At 43.5% G+C, this 18,297-nt stretch overlaps 1 protein-coding gene across 3 annotated transcripts in view; it reads left to right on the top strand.

The window, feature by feature from the left end:
- LOC121573554 (active breakpoint cluster region-related protein-like) overlaps positions 1-18,297 on the top strand; it is a 233,031-nt gene that overhangs the window by 35,000 nt on the left and 179,734 nt on the right. The window contains exon 1 of one of the 3 annotated variants that reach the window (XM_045222619.1): positions 16,480-16,816. The exons of the other annotated variants lie outside the window; for them this stretch is intronic. Within the exon in view, the coding sequence (XP_045078554.1) occupies positions 16,756-16,816 (61 nt within the window). The 5' untranslated portion in view covers positions 16,480-16,755. Of the gene's footprint in view, positions 1-16,479; positions 16,817-18,297 lie in introns of those variants that run through there. 3 annotated transcript variants of the gene reach the window in all.

Here is an 18,297-nt window from a genome sequence, read left to right on the forward strand (position 1 = left end):
CTGGATCTTGATCCAGCTCAAATTAAGCACTGCGGGTAAGTAATACTGTGAAACACTATCATTCCACTATTACTGCAGATATATTATAGACATTTTCAGAAATTACAAAGCAAAAAAAATAAAAAGAATCCTATGTGTAGCACCTTTAACTACACATATTCAAAAGATTAGCCAGCTGGCTAGGCTATGGCTGGTTCTGGAGCTGGATTTGTCATTAGCGTTTAGGGAAAATTTTGCAGCAGATGGATAGAGGAAACCAGTATCTTTGACTTCGCTATCTATTGTTATCTCAAGTTTTGGCATCTTCCATAAATTGCAGTCGCGAATCCGCCATAGAAAAAGTTAGAAAGAATAAGATGAAGCTCCGGTAATATAGATAACTATTGAAAGATTTGGGCTAGAGACATATTTTTCTGCATTGTAATGGACACGATGCTGACAGGGTATTCGGCTGCGGTACAGCAAAGCTAAGTCAGCCAGTGGTCATGGTTCTCACAGGGGAAGTTGCTGCAATGACTTTGCTCATGATGCACGCTGCAAATTATATCAACACCCTGAGCTCATCGGACACGAAACACCAATACAAATGAAATAACAGCACATCAAAATAGATAAACAATTTCCTTAAATTTTCTTTCGTGGGTGCCTTTTCATTATAGGATAGACACTTGTGGTTTCTAGCTGCACCAATCAAGCAGTGGAGCGTGTAGTGAAGCAAAACTTTTGTGGTCAAAACCATTCATCTTGGGACGACGGAGGGAGCGGGGTTGCAAAATGCAATCATATCACGCAATTACATGTACAGTTGAAGTCTGAAGTTTACATACACCTTAGCCAAATACATTTAAACTCAGTTTTTCACAATTCCTGACATTTAATCCTAGTAAAAATTCCCTGTCTTAGGTCAGTTAGGATCACCACTTTAATTTAGGAATGTAAAATGTCAGAATAATAATAGAGTGATTTATTTCAGCTTTTATTTATTTCATCACATTCCCAGTGGGTCAGAAGTTTACATACACTCTATTAGTGTTTGGTAGCATTGCCTTTAAATTGTTTAACTTGTGTCAAACGTTTCGGGTAGCCTTCCACAAGCTTCCCACAATAAGTTGGGTGAATTTTTGCCCATTCCTCCTGACAGAGCTGGTGTAACTGAGTCAGGTTTGTAGGCCTCCTTGCTCGCACACGCTTTTTCAGTTCTGCCCACACATTTTCTATAGGATTGAGGTCAGGGCTTTGTGATGGCCACTCCAATACCTTGACTTTGTTGTCCTTAAGCCATTTTGCCACAACTTTGGAAGTATGCTTGGGGTCATTGTCCATTTGGAAGACCCATTTGCGACCAAGCTTTAACTTCCTGACTGACGTCTTGAGATGTTGCTTCAATAATCCACATCATTTTCCTTCCTCATGATGCCATCTATTTTGTGAAGTGCACCAGTCCCTCCTGCAGCAAAGCACCACCACAGCATGATGCTGCACCACCACAGCATGATGCTGCCACCCCGTGCTTCACGGTTGGGATGGTGTTCTTCGGCTTGCAAGGTACCCCCTTTTTCCTCCAAACATAACGATGGTCATTATGGCCAAATAGTTCTATTTTTGTTTCATCAGACCAGAGGGCATTCCTCCAAAAAGTACGATCTTTGTCCCCATGTGCAGTTGCAAACTGTAGTCTGGCTTTTTGGAGCAGTGGCTTCTTCCTTGCTGAGCGGCCTTTCAGGTTATGTCGATATAGGACTCGTTTTATTGTGGATATAGATACTTTTGTACCTGTTTCCTCCAGCATCTTCACAAGGTCCTTTGCTGTTGTTCTGGGATTGATTTGCACTTTTCGCACCAAAGTACGTTCATCTCTAGGAGACAGAACGCGTCTCCTTCCTGAGCGGTATGAAGGCTGCGTGGTCCCATGGTGTTTATACTTGTGTACTATTGTTTGTACAGATGAACGTGGTACCTTCAGGCATTTGGAAATTGCTCCCAAGGATGAACCAGACTTGTGGAGGTCTACAAATTTTTTTCTGAGGTCTTGGCTGATTTCTTTTGATTTTCCCATGATGTCAAGCAAAGAGGCACTGAGTTTGAAGGTAGGCCTTGAAATACATCCACAGGTACACCTCCAATTGACTCAAATGATGTCAATTAGCCTATCAGAAGCTTCTGAAGCCATGACATAATTTTCTGGAATTTCCCAAGCTGTTTAAAGGCACAGTCAACCTAGTGTATGTAAACTTCTGACCCATTGGAATTGTGAAACAGTGAATTATAAGTGAAATAATCTGTCTGTAAAAAAAAAATTACTTGTCATGCACAAAGTAGATGTCCTAACCGACTTGCCAAAAACTATAGTTTGTTAACAAGAAATTTGTGGAGTGGTTGAAAAACTTGTTTTAATGAGTCCAACCTAAGTGTATGTAAACTTCCGACTTCAACTGTATACCATTTTTATAAAATGGTCTTTAAAAAAAAATTATACTGACTAGCTAAAAATTAAGTGAAACTTGACAAATTATCCAATGGATTATGATAATTTTCTGGGAAAGCCCAATAATTCAGTAAATCCTAAACCCCAGCCCCAGTGCCGACTAGTGTTATGTGAAAGTGTTGATAAAAGGTTAACCCAGTTAAAACACTGATGTGTTAGTAGGGTGACCCAGGAATCTGAAGGCAGTTTTAAATGATGCTCTGCTCTCAGTGTGGGACTCCCTGTGTGTGAGAGCAGAAATAGGTCAAACACAGCTTTATGCATGAAAACAAACACTAATGATAAAAAAACAGCATGAATATCACATGAGACATGTCAGCGGGCGGGCGTGTGTGTGTGTGTTTGGATTTCCACTGTCTGCCCAATCACAGCACAATTCAGGGGATGCTACATTTGACCTCAATAGATCAAAGTGATTGCAGCTGGCACGGAATGAACACAGATTCACACAGACATAGAGACAGACAAACATGTGGAGCTCTCTGAGCTTCCTCTCATTCTTCAATAGCTTGTGGTGGTGCTGCTGTGTTAAGGCAGATGTGTGCTGGTGATATCATAGGTTATCAGTAGATGGTCTGTCTCTCTCTTCTCTCTGTTAGGGATGAAAACACCAAACTGTCCTTTAGATCGGTATCTAGGGGCAACGCGCGTCCTCTTCCATCAATCACTACCAGCAATCAACCTGGTCTGCTATTACTAGCACCAGACTACACCCTAACATTCTCTTTAAATAATGCACACTCATTCCCCTCTCTCCACCCAATCCCCCCTAAACAAACACAACACAGATGCCTTTTGTCATTTTGGCAAATGACTGTCCTCTCTCCTCCGTGACCCGGAAACTGATAAGTGGTCGAGGAGAGTGTCAATTTGTTAGTAGGCGAATGGAAGAGTGTCCTCCCCTCCTCGATAGACACCTTTCATCGAGGGAAAGTAATGTGTATCCTACTAGAGTCCTTCGTGAAAGAGTTTTGATATCTGCCAAACCCCCTTTGAAGCAGTTGTTTTCTCGAAGGACATTTAAACGATATGCAAACATTTAAACAATATGCTATTCATCCTTTTATGTAGAAAATGTCTTGCACAACTAGCTACATTTGTTATGACTTTACACATTTATTTTGGGATTCCACCCGTCATTTGCCTGATGACACACGAGTGAGAGGAGAGTCTCATTTCATTGTGCTCCTCTGTAGCTCAGCTGGTAGAGCACGGCGCTTGTAACGCCAAGGTAGTGGGTTCGATCCCCGGGACCACCCATACACAAAAATGTATGCACGCATGACTGTAAGTGGCATTGGATAAAAGTGTCTGCTAAATGGCATATTATTTCATACAATCACATTTTCTTCCACGTTCCTTCTCCTCGATTACCTTGGAACTTGAAGGCGAGAGAGGGTGGAGGAGAAAGGATGCTGGAGTTGAGCAAATATAATTGAGAAAAGGCCAGAGACATGCAGTCAGAAACATTAGCCATCTAATGACTCCTTTTTGTAATGTGTAGTACACTGAACAAAAGTATAAACGCACCATGTAAAGTGCTGGTTTCATGAGCTGAAATAAAATATCCCAGAAATATTTCTGTCTGTAATAAAGCCCTTTTGTGTGGAAAAATTCATTCTGATTGGCTGGGCATGGCTCCCCATTGGGTCGGCCTGGCTCCCAAGTGGGTGGGCCTATGCGCTCCCAGGCCCACCCATGGCTGCGCCCCTGCCCAGGCATGTGAAATCTGTAGATTAGGGCCTAATGAATTTATTTCAATTGACTGATTTCCTTATATGAACTAACTCAGCAATCTTTAAAATTGTTGTACAAATCTCAGTAGAGAGGAGAGTGCTGATCTGAACCAGATGTTCCTTGCTTATATGCTAAAATGTATTTATGTCTAAGAGAGTACAATGCTGGCTGCGTCCAGAAAAGGTCTCCCCTGCTGAATAAACCCTGGGTGAATGCTTAACAGTTTTCTCGACCACGAGCAGATTTTTCTACATCACGATAACAGCTTAAAACTCCCGCGGGAGGTAGAAGGGTTGGCATTTGACCATCGGGTATTCCAAGACGGGTGAAAAATGGGTTAGCACACCAGTTTGTGTTGATGTAGAGGCAACCCCCCCCACCCCCCACCCCCCTCGATTTCCCCTACTTCACTGTCCTGTCTGCCCGGTGAATATAGAATCCATCGAGTTGGATAGCCATGTTTCAGAAAGCAAAGAATATTGCAGTTTTGAGAGTCCCGGTGGTAGTAAATCCACGATTGGAGCTCATCCATCTTATCGTGTGACTGTACATTGGCCAGTAGAATGGAGGGAAGAGGTGGCCGGTATTCCCTTTGCCTTAATCTCACCAGGATCCCCCCCCCCCCTCTTGCCTCTGTAATGCCGGCGTTTCCACTTGAGTAGCCTGAAAATTGGGTCGGATTTACAGCGAGAGCCCAGGGGTCGAAGTTGAAGCCGGAATTGGGGGAGGAACTGCCGATCTGATGTTCAAAGGATACATATCGTGAAAATGAAGTATAAATAAACAAACATAGGAAACATTTTCAATGTATTGGTATTTAGCTATATTTCCATCGATTGTAGTGCTGTAGCCACTGAATTCTGGTAGTTGTCACTTAAAAGGAAAAACATCAATCACTAAATTCGCCGCTGGCACAGCGCTGCTCACGCCCCAAGCGTTGCCTCAGTGAACGGTCCTTGCTATCACGGATCCTTGGGACGTCCTTACCCCATTAAAGTTGGAATTTAAAGGGTAGGAAGCAAGAGTTTTTACTCACCAATGTAACAACACAGTGTGGTCAAAGACTTTGTAACTTAGTTGTAGTCACGATCTGGTTATCTATAAGTACAAACATAGTTATGTTTTGGGGTTATTACATATTTATTATCTTATTTCCGGATATCTTCTAAATTACCTGCAATGCACTATTTCTCAACATCATATGGAGGATCTACTCTGTGCTACTGAGTTCGTATGCTAGCTCAAGCTGGCTAACGTTAGCCACTAGCCATGCTAGCATGTAATTACATTCCAGACCAAGTGTTGGAGGTGGTGAGATACAATCCAACAATCACATGAAGTGTGACGTAAACAAGGAGCACATGCGGCCATGCAGCATGCTCTTCACTGACTTTGTGGCTGTGCCATCTAGTTTGAACCCTTTACCACGTCAGGCTCTGGTGCCTTCTTGCCGTGGGCTCAAAACGAAAGATAAAGTTCTACCTGCTTGCTCTAATTTTGTAGTTACCATCAGATGGGCCCCAGCCATCAATCTGTAAGTCTCTACTCTCTCTTTGCTTTGATCTGTGGTTATGTTTTTAGGGTGTTTTCACATACAGTACCAGTCAAAAGTTTGGACACACCTACTCATTCCAGGGTTTTTCTTTATTTTTTACTATTTTCTACATTGTAGAATAATAGTGAAGACATCAAAACTATGAAATAACACATATGGAATCATGTTGTAACCAAAAAAGTGTTAAACAAATCAAAATATATTTTATATTTGAGATTCTTCAAATAGCCACCCTTTGCCTTGACAGCTTTGCACACTCTTGGCATTCTCTCAACCAGCTTCATGAGGTAGTCACCTGGAATGCATTTCAATTAACAGGTGTGCCTTCTTAAAAGTTAATTTGTGGAATTTCTTTCCTTCTTAATGCGTTTGAGCCAATCAGTTGTGTTGTGACAAGGAAGGGGGGCATACAGAAGATAGCCCTATTTGGTAAAAGACCAAGTCCATATTATGGCAAGAACAGCTCAAATAAGCAAAGAGAAATGACAGTCCATCATTACTTTAAGACATGAAGGTCAGTCAATCCGGAAAATGTCAAGAACTTTGAAAGTTTCTTCAAGTGCAGTCGCAAAAAACATCAAGCGCTATGATGAAACTGGCTCTCATGAGGACCGCCACAGGAAAGGAAGACCCAAAGTTACCTCTGCTGCAGAGGATAAGTTCATTAGAGTTAACTGCGCCTCAGAAATCTGCAATTAACTGCACTTCAGATTGCAGCCCAAATAAATGCTTCACCGAGTTCAAGTAACAGACACATCTCAACATCAACTATTCAAAGGAGACTGCGTAAATCAGGCCTTCATGGTCGAATTGCTGCAAAGAAACCACTGCTAAAGGACACCAGTAAGAAGAAGAGACTTGTTTGGGCCAAGAAACACTGATGAGATTTTTGTTTCTAACCGCCGTGTCTTTGTGAGACGCAGAGTAGGTGAACGGATGATCTCCTCTCCGCATGTGTGGTTCCCACCGTGAAGCATGGAGGAGGAGGTGTGATGGTGTGGGGGTGCTTTGCTGGTGACACTGTCTGGGATTTATTTAGAATTCAAGGCACACCTAACCAGCATGGCTACCACAGCATTCTGCAGCGATACGCCATCCCATCTGGTTTGCGCTTAGTCGGACTATCATTTGTTTTTCAATAGGCCAATAACCCAAAACACACCTCCAGGCTGTGTAAGGGCTATTTGACCAAGAAGGAGAGTGATGGAGTGCTGCATCAGATGACCTGGCCTCCACAATCACCCGACCTCAACCCAATTGAGATGGTTTGGGATGAGTTGGACCACAGAGTGAAGGAAAAGCAGCCAACAAGTGCTTAGCATATGTGGGAACTCCTTCAAGACTGTTGGAAAAGCATTCCAGGTAACTACCTCATGAAGCTGGTTGAGAGAATGCCAAGAGTGTGCAAAGCTGTCATCAAGGCAAAGGGTGACTACTTTGAAAAATATAAACTATATTTTGATTTGTTTAACACTTTCTTGGTTACTACATGATTTCATATGTGTTATTTCATAGTTTTGATGTCTTCACTATTATTCTGCAATGTAGAAAATAGTAAAAATAAAGAAAAACCCTTGAATGAGTAGGTGTGTCCAAACCTTTGACTGGTAGTGTATACAGTGGCTTGTGAAAGTATTCACCCCCCTTGGCATTTTTCCTATTTTGTTGCCTTACAACCTAATAATAATATGCCATTTAGCAGACGCTTTTTTCCAAAGCGACTTACAGTCATGTGTGCATACATTTTTACATATGGGTGGTCCCGGGGATCGAACCCACTACCCTGGCGTTTGCAAGCGCCATGCTCTACCAATTGAGCTACAGAGGACCACCCTCTGTAGAATTAATATGGATTTTGGGGGGGTTTGTATCATTTGATTTACACAACATGCCTATCAGTTTGAAGATGGAAAATATTTTTTCTTGTGAAACAAACAAGAAATAAGACAAATAAACAGAACTTGAGGGTGCATAACTATCCCCCCCCCCCCAAAGTCAATACTTAGTAGAGCCACCTTTTGCAGCAATTACAGCTGCAAGTCTCTTGGGGTATGTCTCGTTAAGCTTGGCACATCTAGCCACTGGGCTCCAGCTCCTTCAAGTTGGATGGGTTCCGCTGGTGTACAGCAATCTTTAAGTCATACCACAAATTCTCAATTGGATTGAGGTCTGGGCTTTGACTAGGCCATTCCAAGACATTTAAATGTTTCCCCTTAAACCACTCAAGTGTTACTTTAGCAGTATGCTTAGGGCCATTGTCCTACTGGAAGGTGAACCTCCGTCCCAGTCTCAAATCTCTGGAAGACTGAAACAGGTTTCCCTCAAGAATTTCCCTGTATTTAGCGCCATCCATCATTCCTTCAATTATGACCAGTTTCCCAGTCCCTGCCGATGGAAAAACATCGGATGGTGTTCTCGGGGTGATGAGAGGTTTTGGGTTTGCGCCAGACATTTTCCTTGATGGCCAAAAAGCTCAATTTTAGTCTCATCTGACCAGAGTACCTTCTTCCATATGTTTGGGGAGTCTCCCACATGGCTTTTGGCGAACACCAAACGTGTTTGCTTATTTTCTTCTTTAAGCAATGGCTTTTTTCTGGCCACTCTTCCGTAAAGCCCAGCTGTGTGGAGTGTATGGCTTAAAGTGGTCCTATGGACAGATACTCCAATCTCCGCTGTGGAGCTTTGCAGCTCCTTCAGGGTTATCTTTGGTATTTTTGTTGCCTCTCTGATTAATGCCCTCCTTGCCTGGTCTGTGAGTTTTGGGGGGCGGCCCTCTCTTGGATGGTTTGTTGTGGTGCCATATTCTTTCAATTTTTTTATAATGGATTTAATGGTGCTCCGTGGGATGTTAAAAGTTTCAGATATTTTTTTATAACCCAACCCTGATCTGTACTTCTCCACGACTTTGTCCCTGACCTGTTTGGAGAGCTCCTTGGTCTTCATGGTACCGCTTGCTTGGTGGTGCCCCTTGCTTAGTGGTGTTGCAGACTCTGGGGCCTTTCAGAACAGGTGTATATATACTGAGATCATGTGACACTTAGATTGCACACAGGTGGACTTCATTTCACTAATTATGTGACTTCTGAAGGTAATTGGTTGCACCAGATCTTATTTAGGGCCTTCATAGCAAAGGGGGTGAATACATATGCACGCACCACTTTTCCGTTATTTATTTGTTAGAATTTTTTGAAACAAGTTATTTTTTAAATTTCACTTCACCAATTTGGACTATTTTGTGTATGTCCATTACATGAAATCCAAATAAAAATCCATTTAAATTACAGGTTGTAATGCAACAATAAAGGAAAAACACCAAGGGGGATGAATACTTTTGCAAGGCACTGTATAGTCCTCTTTAAAGTGAACGGGGGGTAAAAAAAAATAGCTGAAGAACTTAGTTATCTTTGTATTCACACTGCCCTTGCCTTTGAATGAAGATTCAACTATTTTGCCAGTTCACTTCACCTATTTTGTGGACTGAGTCCTCTGCATTCACATTTCTATATTCAGAAAGGAACCAAGATATTTTTCCAACATGCACTCTTGGTTTTTACAATGTGCAGGACAAGCCATTCAATCAGAATGTATTATCGGACATTAGATATACCTACTTACATTTTGGAATCTAATAGATTGTATTTAATTAAAATACGAGACATAATAATTGTAATCAGAAGATACTTTTAACATGTACATTTTATTGCCAACAAAATAAATAGCAATAGAATAACTGCAGAATAAATAATGCTGAAGGTAGGCTACTACCCCTTTATGAGCTAGAATAGATTTTGTACTCTATGTTGTGATTCTCACCAAATAGGTTGTCTTCTCACACTATTCAAATCCCACAATTAATAAACAGTTTATGAAGCTTTCTTAGCCAATAGATCCCATATTGCAAACAAATAATCTGAACAAAAAACTCCACACATTTTGGAATTTCTGTGCGTCCTTGACAATCGCTAATCAATATCCAAAAACAGCACACATTTCTTCCTGCGAACCTGCACATCATCATCTTCTCTCTTTTGTGGCACCAATGTGGGGGTTTATGGCAGGGGAAACGGTGTTGCAGTAGTCTAGTGTGTGGTTCGGGGATAATGACAAGTGAACCTGGGGAGCTTTGCGTTCACATTGCCGTCAAAAAGAGAACCAGACCACGGAATTCAAGCAAACCGAACTCAGACCACCTTTCAAGATGGTCTCAGTTCGGTTCGATTCGGGGACACTTTAAAGGGGTCTGAGTTCCTTTTGGATTGATACAAGAATTGGCTGAAAGGGACCAAGTGTGAAAACACCCTTGTGTTCTAGCAGGTCTCCAGTAGTTGGGCTCTAGCTTGCCGACCATACCGTGATGGTTGACTAGGCTGGCTAGGGTAATAGCTAGTTGGCCAATTAGCTAACGTTAGCTAGCTGGCTACCTTGCTGGCTAAGATAACTACATATAGCTAACGTTCTTTAATAACTGGTTTGATGGCGTTATGTATTTCATAACTTTGGTTTACTTTAATGTAGCTGTAAGCTAGCTGTTGATTGCAACTGGCTTACTCATGTAGTGCTAATGTAACATTTAGCAGGCTGGTAGGGCAAATGTTAGCAGGCTAGTTGGCTAGCAAGCCTGCAAATTGATTTTTAATAATGCATTCATAAAGTATTTGCTTGAAAGTTGGCAGAACATTTTATTGAAACCAGTAGTCGATTTGTTTTCATTTTAAGTTATACATTTGAAGTTATTTCTGTTGGAGTTTACATTATAGGGAATAGGCTGGCTTGCTGGGTCCTACATCACCCTTTACATGTGGGCATAGCATCCATTTGTCACCACACCCAACACCCTACCGTGACACTTCACTTAACAGTAATGGCCAGTGTGCATTTTTGTCACTTTATTGAGCTGGCAAGCTTCTATCAACTCAGCACTCACAGTAGAAGCAGTAACAGTTAGTTCACAGTAGTTCACTCTCCTCTCCGACTGGTGTAGTTGCGTTTTGGGATCGTGTCCAGTCTTGCTGTAGCGCCAAGGCAAGATAGGCTTATAGCTATGTAAAGACAAATAATGAAATGCAAAAAGTGTAAGGGGTTAGTGGTCCCGAGTGTTTTCGCCGTATTTTATATTGGTCCTTTTCGGTAGATTAAACGCCAACACAAATACAGCCGTAAAAGGCTAATATCGGCCGACAACATCTGTCAACCGATAAATCGGTTGGGCTCTAATCAGAAGGATTCTAATGGCTTTTATGGATGAGTTTGCTTTTATCTTCTGGTTTTGAATTGAAAATATTATTTTTCGAAAGATAAGTTGTCATTATTGTAATCTGGAATGAGTTGACTGAAGTGCCATCACTATCACATCAGAACACAACACGACACACACACACTATTCATTCAAGAGCAGCTGTGCATCAGTGCCCCATTAATGGAGTGGCTTTTTGCCTCTCTCTCTGTCTCTCTGTCTGTCTCTCCATCCGTCCTGGTGATGGAGCTAGTCATGTGGAAACAGAGCTGTCTACCTCTTGTGTATGGAACTAAAGGGGCAGCACAACTCTCAATCACACACAGACACAACCCTCCCCAGTGCCAGTGGTGCGGTGGGGGAACGGAGGGAACATCAGCCCCGGGAATGGAGGGGGCGGAGGGCAGTGTGGCACCACATCCCACTGGTGTAGACTGACTGCCCCAGAGAGACTGAGGAGGAAGGGAGGCAGGGGGGATAACCTAAGTTGACTGGAGGAGAAGCACCTGCAGCCCCCCTCCTCCATTCTCCCTCCTTCCCTCTATCCTCCCTGTCTTTCCATAGGGAGACAAGGCCAAGGGCGGGGCTGGTGGGGTGACAGGAGTGAGGGGGAGGGGGTAAATGAGTGGGTAGAGGGGTTCAGGGTGTATCTGGGCAGAGTAGAGCTGGGGAGAACACAACCAGGTGATTGGCTGGTGGGCTTGCCTGCTAATTATGTACACACACATGCACATGCACCCTCCACCATCTTCCCATGCCGATAGGCTGTGTTTGCCATAACAAGCAGGATTAGTGAGTGCCATAGCCACATATCCTGTATTGAATAATGTAGGAAGGGGAGTAGTGTATGGGGGTCATACCCCCTGTGACAGCCAGCTAACCAGTCTGTCTTTGTCTGTTTGGGTGGTGTTGTGTATGGTTTGGTGCCTTGCCATTATTGCCATTCCTTTGTTAACCAGGTTCACTGCTCCACTGTTTGGGAGTGGAGTAGAGTAGGCTAATTTCCTCTCTGTACACATCACTTAGCCCATTGTTTGCCTAGGATCTACGATGAAGGGACTACTGTCTGAAATATCTCCCTCTACCCTCATCCATTAGGTAGTGTAATAATGAATTAATTTCAATGGTAATGTATTCCACTAACAGACATTGATGTTGATTATGACTGGGCCAATCAGATTTTCTGCGGCTGGTGCTCCAAGGCTTCTGTAAGGAGGTGAGAGGTCATATGTGGTAGCTTGGATCCCCAGAGAGGGTATTGATGGGGTCATGTTACCCGCTAGGACCGGACTGGGTTGGGGTGTCCAGTCTACCCCTACCATCTGGTCCCCTCTGCCATCACACAGAATGACCCGATAATGGAGAGAGACCTGAACTGGGTGGAACAACGGGATGCAGACGATCATCAGCTCAGCCCTGCTCACTTACAAGCACACACACACACGTTTTGTTTTAAGCTAAAATGTATTTCCATTCAAAATCCTATTTTCCTTTACCCTAACCTTAACCTTAACCCCTAAACCTAACTCCTAAACCTAACCACTAACCCCTTACCCTTAACCTAACCCTAATTCTAACCATAATTTTAAGCCCAACCCCTAAACTTAAAATAGCCTTTGTCCTCATGGAGACGTGGGGATTTTAGGTCCCCACAAGGATAGAAGAACACACACACAGCAGTTTTAGAAGTCAAGCATTGACTTTGTTGTGTTTGTCTGTCACATTACTGTAGAAACTGGGTTATGGCCTGTTTTACCCCACAACGTGATTGCCAATTGTGACGCAACGGGAAGGCTAAAACGCGGCACTGCGAATGTGTTCTCTTTGTTTGGCCCTGCCCACAGATGATGGGTGTTTAGTGTTCATGTGGGGGAGGTTGGTGTTGGCTCGCTTCCCAATGCCCTGTTAGATGGAGTGTGCCAGACACGCACACACACTTCGTCCTGGTTCTGTGACTGTGATGTGACAGAATGTGAGAGAGCGCCGCCCACCCCGTTGTCCCAGATTGAAGACAAAGGATGATGATCAGAGCTCTGCTGCTCATGAATCCATCATTGATGAAGAGCCACTTACCTCTGGAGTTTCTCTCTCTCTCTCTCTCTCTCTCTCTCTCTCTCTCTCTCTCTCTCTCTCTCTCTCTCTCTCTCTCTCTCTCTCTCTCTCTCTCTCTCTCTCTCTCTCTCTCTCTCTCTCTCTCTCTCTCTCTCTCTCTCTCTCTCTCTCTCTCTCTCTCTGATGGCTTTTTGTCTTTGTCTCTCTGTTTGTCTAAACCCACATTGCTAACTCTTGTTTATTTGTTTGTGTGTCAGTTTGAATCTTCCTACCTCTCTCGCCTCCATCTACTGTTCGATTTATAAAAACATACAATGATATACTTTAGTTTGAACGACACATCAGATACAATGTATGCAGGCGCGCGCGCACACACACACCCACACACACACACACACACACACACAAAAGAGCCAGCGGTGCAAATGAGGCAGCGAGGGGGTCTTAGAGGAAGTCTCCTCAGACGTGACCTCTGGCTAGATTAGACCTCCTATGTTTGGGTGTGTGCGTGTGTGTCTGCATGTGCGCGGGCACGTGTGTTTGTTTGTGTGTGTGTGGAGGCCCCACAGACTGGCCAATTCCAGCTGGCAGTGGCACATTGTGGAGAGACAAAGAGCAGCGCTCTAGGCCAACTGTGTCTCTAGGAGGGGATCCTCCCACAAGGCTCTGTGTTCTAATTGATGTTGTTCTGCCTCACATGTTCCCCCCCATCCTAAAGGAGAGAGAGAGAAGGGGAGATGTTTTGGGGGGGGTTAGATGTGGGTTGCAGGAAAGAAAGGAGGGGTTGATGGAGGTTGGAGGAGAGCACTTCCCTTATCTTCCCCAAATCTTGAAGGAGAGAGGAGGTTGTTTGGTGGTTGAAAGTAAAGGGGGGTGAGTAAGAAAAGGAGGGGTTGGAGGGAAGACGGAGCACTTCAGAGGGGCTTGCATGACTTTAAGATCTCTGTACACACACACTTAATCGGTTTGTTATTGCTAGGGAGGGGAGGTGCTTGTAAACAGTGATTCCTGAATGTTTTGTAATAAAGAGATGCTCTGCTCTCCAAAAAAGCAAGTTCTGCAGGCTCTAGTTTTGTCTAATCTTGATTCTTGTCCAGTCGTGTGGTCCAGTGCTGCAAGGAAAGACCTAGTTAAGCTGCAGCTAGCCCAGAACAGAGCGGCACGTCTTGCTCTTCATTGTAATCAGAGGGCTGATATAAATACTATGCATGCCAGTCTCTCTTGGCTAAGAGTTCAGGAGAGACTGACTGCATCACTTCTTATTTTTATAAGAAACATTAATGTGTTGAAAATCCCAAATTGTTTGCGTAGTCAACTTACACACAGCTCTGACACACACTTACCCCACCAGACATGCCACCAGGGGACTTTTCACCGTCCCCAAATCCAGAACAAATTCTAGAAAGCGTACAGTATTATATAGAGCCATTATTGCATGGAACTCCGTTCCATCTCATATTGCTCAAATAAAAAGCAAACCGGGTTTAAAAAAACAGATAAAGCAACACCTCACGGCACAACGCCTCTCCCCTATTTGACCTAGATAGTTTTTGTGTATTTATTGATATGTAGGCTACGTGTGCCTTTAAAAAAAATTTATGTAGTTCTGTCCTTGAGCTATTCTTGTCTATTAATGTTCTGTATTATGTCATGTTTTATGTTTTGTGTGGACCCCAGGAAGAGTAGCTGCTGCTTTTGCAACAGCTAATGGGGATCCTAGTAGAATACCAATATACCAGTTCTGACGCTGTCAGATTTATCTGCTGCTACAAGCCTGGACAACGGCAGTCTGTATCCGTGGCAAAGCTGAAGGACATTGGGTGGTGCGTTTTGGTGGTAAACTGAATTTCAGTTAATGTCAAGTTTGCGTTGTGTGTGTACTGCTGTTGTGATTCCCAGTTCCCTCTCTGCTGATCCCACTCAACTCTGTCTGTGTCTCTGAGAGATTTACCACCACCACTATTACTACTACAGAAGTGTCTGAGGGGCAGGGCCATGTAGTTATGCTCACTGGTCCACTAGGTTTACCGGGTGAAGAACAGAACGGAGAGAGAGAGAGAGAGAGAGGGAGGTCAGGAGGAGAGAGACAGTGAACCCAGACTGCTAACAGGAGTGTCTTTTTCATGTGATTCCGAAAGTGTGTGTTTCTTGTCTGTTTCTTGTGCGAAGGGGGTCGGCCAAACAGCGAGGAGGACCCGGCTCGTTGTCACGAGAACCGAGGAGAGAAAAGATGACCGAGCCCATCTGCCCCAGACATGCTTGTCTCCCTCCCTCTCTCTACCTCTTCTTCAATTTCTTCAGCACTACCCTTCTCTACACCCACATCTCTCTGGCCCTTTACTGTCATCTGTTGTAGACTTCCTTTTATTTTGATCTGTCTCTTTCATGCTCTCTCTCCTCTGATCTCTCTCCTCTTCAGCAGCGTCCCAGAGTCTGTCTGGAGGCACCACACACACACACACACACACACACACACACACACACACACACACACACACACACACACACACACACACACACACACACGCACACACAAACTAGTCTCTTTTGTCTCTGACACGAGCACAACAACCTCTCTGCCCCCATCACTCCCTAACTCCATCAGTCTCAGAAACTGAGAAAAACATATGATTCATCTGCATCGCTCCATATCACAGATTGGGTTGTGATGATACCAATATCGGGAGAAAAGAAAATCACTGCAAAAATGAAAATATGAAGCAGACCAAACTCTTTGGTCCTTTAAAAACCTGCTGTATGGAACATATTGTGTGGTATAGCTTGGAAAATAAATACATGTTACTCCGGATGACAACATAATTATGTTTGTTTCCAACATTACGGCTGTTTTCCTAAATAAGTTAAATCCGCTCAGTGTTTTGTTTCCTTGCCATGATACTAATGAGTATCACGATTCTTTTATTGTTCCGGCCCTAATCACAAACTGGTGTGGTAGTAGTGTGTACTGTGTCTTTAGTGCTGGCCAGTACTGTACAGCCAACAGCACTTGTCTTGTCCAGCCAGGAGAGAGGTGTATTTGTGGAGCCACTCAGAAACACATTAGGACACACAGGTTAGTCTTCCTAGTCCATTAGTACACAGGCTGAATGAGAATATTACAGTACAGCCCTTAAGAAAACTAGGCTAATGCAACCTCTGGAGAGAGAAAGAGAGTTCTATTTTTGTTTGACATCTCCCTGTCCCATACATACAAACATCACCTGGAGTTTCAGATTTTGATGTGCTCATACCAGAACAAGAGAGAGAAATGTAAAGGGAGAGAACTCAAGAGGAGAGAGAGTGGCTTGGAAGAGCGAGCGAGAGGAGCTGTGTGTGCACACTCGAGCGAGCGAAAGAGGGGGTGGGAGTGAGCGAGCGAGCAAAAGAGAGCGAGAGAGAGGGAGTGCTTTCCCTCTTCCCTAGCAACGGTTGGCTGTGGCTGTCTCTAGCCTGTTGTTTTCTCTCCGCCTGTCGTTGGAGCTCAGTCTGAGAGCAACCGCTAGAGCAGAGGGCTGCTACACACACACTCATTCATTCTCTCCGTCCGTCCGCCTGTTGGACCCCAGGTGATTATTGTGTCTTTTGTTGCCTGAGATGACGACTGCCTTTCACCTGTGAAAAAGAAGAAGAAAAAGAAGGAGAAGAACAGAAAGGGAAAGGAGTGTTTTTTTAACAGGAATCGTTGCTGGGAGGATGGAGCCCCTGAGCACTCGTGGCCTCCCCCGACTCTCTTGGATAGATACACTCTACAGCAGTATGTATCACTCTCTCTACTCCTCTCTTCCTCCATCCCTCCATCTCTCCTCACTCCCCTTCTAGACCTCATCCACCCTGTTCTCTGAGCTGAGATGTCTGATCACGTTAGGACCAGAGACTTGTGTGCACACACACACGGCAAGCACACTTAGTGTTTTGTCACGGCTCCCAATTAGTGTCCATCACTATAGCTACCCATAGCAAGACACCCCATTTCTACATTTATTATTTCAGCCTTCGAGGAGCACTGTTTTGGTCATTAATCTAAAGTGAGCGCTTGCGTGTGCGTGCACTTGTTCGTGCGTATGTACGTGTGTGTACAGAGCACCGTCAGGGGCTGTATATCACATTGAATTCATAAATTGAACTTTGTATTTCATGATTTGAAACTGAATTGAATGAATATTGCATTCAGTTTTAAAATTTGATTCCAATTGAATATTCAAATTCAATATTTATGTGTTCAGTTTCAATATGGTAAATATTGCATTCATTGTCTGTGTATCAAGTTTACAAATGATAATTTCAAGATCATCAGTCTCATATATTTAAAAATGAATGCGCAATATTCATTCAATTCAGTTTCAAATCATGAAATACAATTTCTATGTTACAAATTCAAAAGAATGGAATTCAAATACAATTTCTGTTGGCACTGAAATCGCTCCATAATCTTCCACCATTGAAGAGCTCAAATAGGAGCATATTTAACCAACCAGGACCTATAGACTCCATGTTGATTGCAGAGAGAACTCCATGTACTTTTCTAACCAGGACACAAGCAGTGATAGTGAGTTATTAATCCATTCCACTGTTTATTGTCCATGTAGATTTTTCACTGTGGTCAGTGTCTTTATTGTACAGTTTCTGTGAATGCTTGTGTTTTTATCCTGTAAGTAGGCTAAAGTAGTGCCTGTCAAAACACTGGTTTAGAAAATGACTGTGATCATGAATCATGATGATTCATGTATTTTTCAATTTAGGATTAGGATATTCTAGATGTGTACAAAGAATGTAGTTGTTTGTATTAACTCAGCATTCTATAGTGTGTTTGTGTGTTAGTATGTGTGATGTATACACTGACTGCACAGTGATGGGGCGTTGATACATGAAACGTGACATGGTGAGTTTTCATGCTGCCTGTAGAGCTACATTAACTGGGGAAAAGGAGTCGTGAACACACACACTGACATTTAGATGAGTTACCCTTACATGAGTGTGTCGTGATGTGATTCAGAGTGTTTTCTCAGAGAAGTAGAGATTTGGTTATGTAACAGCTTGTTGTTTGTTCTGCTGTGTAGCTATTGTTGTCAGTTAATCTGCCTGTTCTGGGGTTGAGAGAGAGGGTGGCAGCAGAGAGGTTGGCAGCAGAGAGGGAGGCGGGAGAGAGGGAGGGAGGCGTGAGGGAGGCAGGCAGGAGGGAGGCGGCAGAGAGGGAGGGAGGCAGGGGAGAGGGAGGAGGGAGGGTGGGAGGCGGGA

Source organism: Coregonus clupeaformis, chromosome 9 (assembly GCF_020615455.1).
Source record: "Coregonus clupeaformis isolate EN_2021a chromosome 9, ASM2061545v1, whole genome shotgun sequence".
In the NCBI taxonomy this organism is placed as follows: domain Eukaryota; kingdom Metazoa; phylum Chordata; class Actinopteri; order Salmoniformes; family Salmonidae; genus Coregonus; species Coregonus clupeaformis.